The sequence below is a fragment of the Sinocyclocheilus rhinocerous genome, unplaced genomic scaffold (genome assembly GCF_001515625.1).
Source record: "Sinocyclocheilus rhinocerous isolate Xijiao unplaced genomic scaffold, SAMN03320098_v1.1 scaffold2348, whole genome shotgun sequence".
Taxonomy (NCBI): Eukaryota; Metazoa; Chordata; class Actinopteri; order Cypriniformes; family Cyprinidae; genus Sinocyclocheilus; species Sinocyclocheilus rhinocerous.
In genome coordinates this window covers 166,568-169,170 of record NW_015655583.1, presented here as the reverse complement: position 1 = coordinate 169,170, position 2,603 = coordinate 166,568, and the positions used below count along the sequence as shown (strand labels likewise).

The 2,603-nt window shown below is 35.5% G+C and overlaps 1 protein-coding gene across 1 annotated transcript in view; it reads left to right on the top strand.

Annotated features, from left to right (window-relative positions):
• The window catches only part of LOC107718695 (dolichyl-diphosphooligosaccharide--protein glycosyltransferase subunit 2-like), a gene marked incomplete at its 5' end in the record, with an annotated part of 11,365 nt that overhangs the window by 375 nt on the left and 8,387 nt on the right, over nt 1-2,603 (top strand). The window contains 2 exons of the mRNA XM_016525886.1: nt 85-160; nt 750-879. Coding sequence (XP_016381372.1) covers nt 85-160; nt 750-879 — 206 coding nt within the window. The remainder of the gene's footprint in view (nt 1-84; nt 161-749; nt 880-2,603) is intronic.

Here is a 2,603-nt window from a genome sequence, read left to right as displayed (position 1 = left end):
AAAAAAAAAAGATACATATTCGGTCTATCATTCTATCATTCACTCTGTCTGTCATGCTCATGTTTCTCCCTCTTGCCTATACAGTGGTTTAAACTTGGAGCCAATATCTCAAACTTCACATTGTCACCCAGCACTATTCTCTTCCACATAGGCCACGCAGGTAAGTCGACTGACTTTTATTACACAGCATTCGGTACTTGACGTGATCAATAGAGTTAATAGAGTGCAACAGTAGGGTTCAGAAAGTATGAATCTCATTTTCTTCATAGAGAAATAGATTTTTTACAATGAAATATAAATCAATTGTTGTCAATGGTTTTTTCCTTTAGAACTCAAATTTTACATTGAAAATTATGTACAAATCCAGCACAGTACAAAAAGAATGTCCTCAGAATGAAACGGGCTGTGAATTAACCAATTAATTTATTTTATAGTTATTTTTTTTGGTGAGTTTATCATAACCAGATTTACACATTGAATTTCCAAATTAATGTACAATCGAATAGAAAATGTCCAATGGAATATTTGATGGGAAATGTTTGATGGAATATTTAACTTAAATTGAGATAAGCAGGAAAACAGTTATCCATGTATGGAGTGGAGCAAAGTAACTATGCACAATTGTAATGTTTGCTTAGTTTTTTCACCTTTCACTGCTCTTAGAACAGACCCGCATCCAATTTAACTTCTGAAATGTGACATGCTTCTGAGAGAAAATTGAAAATTCTTTTTTTTTTTTTCACTTGCAGCTATGTTGGGTCTAATGTATGTGTACTGGACTCACTTGAACATGTTCCAGACTATGAAGTATTTGGCTATCATAGGCAGCCTCACATTCCTGGCTGGGAACCGCATGCTGGCACAAAAAGCTGTGAAAAGGTACAGTAACTGTTTTAAACTGATATTGCTTCTATTGTCCTTTGCCAGCACCCAAATGGAAAGCATATTATTTAGACTGTCCGAATCATTCACTTTCCCTTATAAAGTGCACTATGTGCCTTTTACTCACCATATAGAAAACTGAACAAGTGACCGATTTCCACTGCAGTTATAGCACCTTTTTTTATCATGTAGTGGGTGGGACGCTTCAGATTCTAAAGAGCATTTGATTTGAAAAGAAAATCTGATGAGAAGCTAAAATGCAGAATGATGTCATCAAAATTATTTATCCGTAGTGGCGGTAGAGAGAGACTATCAATTTTTAATGCATGTAACCTCTAAATGCAAATTTTGCCATTGTTTTTGAGCACACTAGCTAATGGATAACCTTAACACTAGCCTATTCAGACATAAACAGCATTTACTCTCGCACAGTGAAACTTTCCTGGCGAAAAAGGTGCAATTGTATGTGCAAGTGTATGTAAAAGTAGCGTGTAGTAACATTTTTGATTGAAAGTGCAAATGGACCAGTGTTAGTATCATGAAGCTAGTCTTATGCACAGTTTTTAGCAACCTTAAAGGCCAAATTGAATGGTCATTCAAGCAGTGTTAATTTCGTTGACTAATAATTATCGTCATCATTTTCGTCAACAACATTTTTTCCACCGACGACAACAAGACGATAAACTAAAACCCTTTTTGAATGACAAAAACTATGACGAAAATCGATTGACATTTTCGTCAACGAATAAAAACGAGACGAAAATTTTAGGGAGGGACGATTTGGGAAGAGATTCATTCAGAACAAATCTGCTGCGTGGTTCGCAGGTTAGATGCATACATTTGAACCGGCGGGACATAAGCTAAAATATACTTGCTGCACGTCTCATAAAACTTTCAAAAATGTCAATATGTGGGAGTAAGAGAAGAGCAGACATATGGATAAATCTGATGACGCAAGAGAACTCAATTCGGTCCGGTTTTCTGAGCGCAGACACTGAAGCATACACACAGAAAGCGTGTCTCACAGCACACAAGGCAGGGCCCCAGACAAAAAAATTGAGCAAGGAGCCATTGGCTCCTATAAGCAAAAAACGTTATTTATTTTATTATTATTATTGTTTATTTATTGTTTTAACATTTTAACATATTAATCATACTGTCATTTGTTTGTCTCATCTTTTCTTGACTTTATCAGCATTTTAATCCATCTTGTAGATGACCTGGGAACTAAGGTTCACAATATACAGTCACAAAGAATTGTTCATTACACAGAATCTGTACCAATATCATGGACCATAAGCATCACTTGGCCACTGAGTGTCGTTTGGGCTCCTCCTAAATGCATCCTATAAATGTTGTCATATGTCTTTCACACATTCAGTCTGTTTTTCTTCATTAGTAACATTTTATAGGAGTTGAATCATGTAGGCAACAGGTTAAGTAAAAAATAATAATATTCAATAGCGCAAAAATATAGCAAAATGCTCCTCTTTAGTTATTTTTCTAGCTGACTAATGAGCTTATGGACACCGAATGGTTATGTTGTGATGTTTACAAGCTTTACACGTTTTCCGCAGTTTGACACGGAATGAGACATTTCAGTAAGTTGTACTGTAGGCTCTCTTATAAAATAGCCTACCTTTTGATGTTAATTCATGTTCATTATGTACTATAGTAGTAAAGAGAAAGATTAAATGGGTTCACTTGCCGCTTGAACTGAG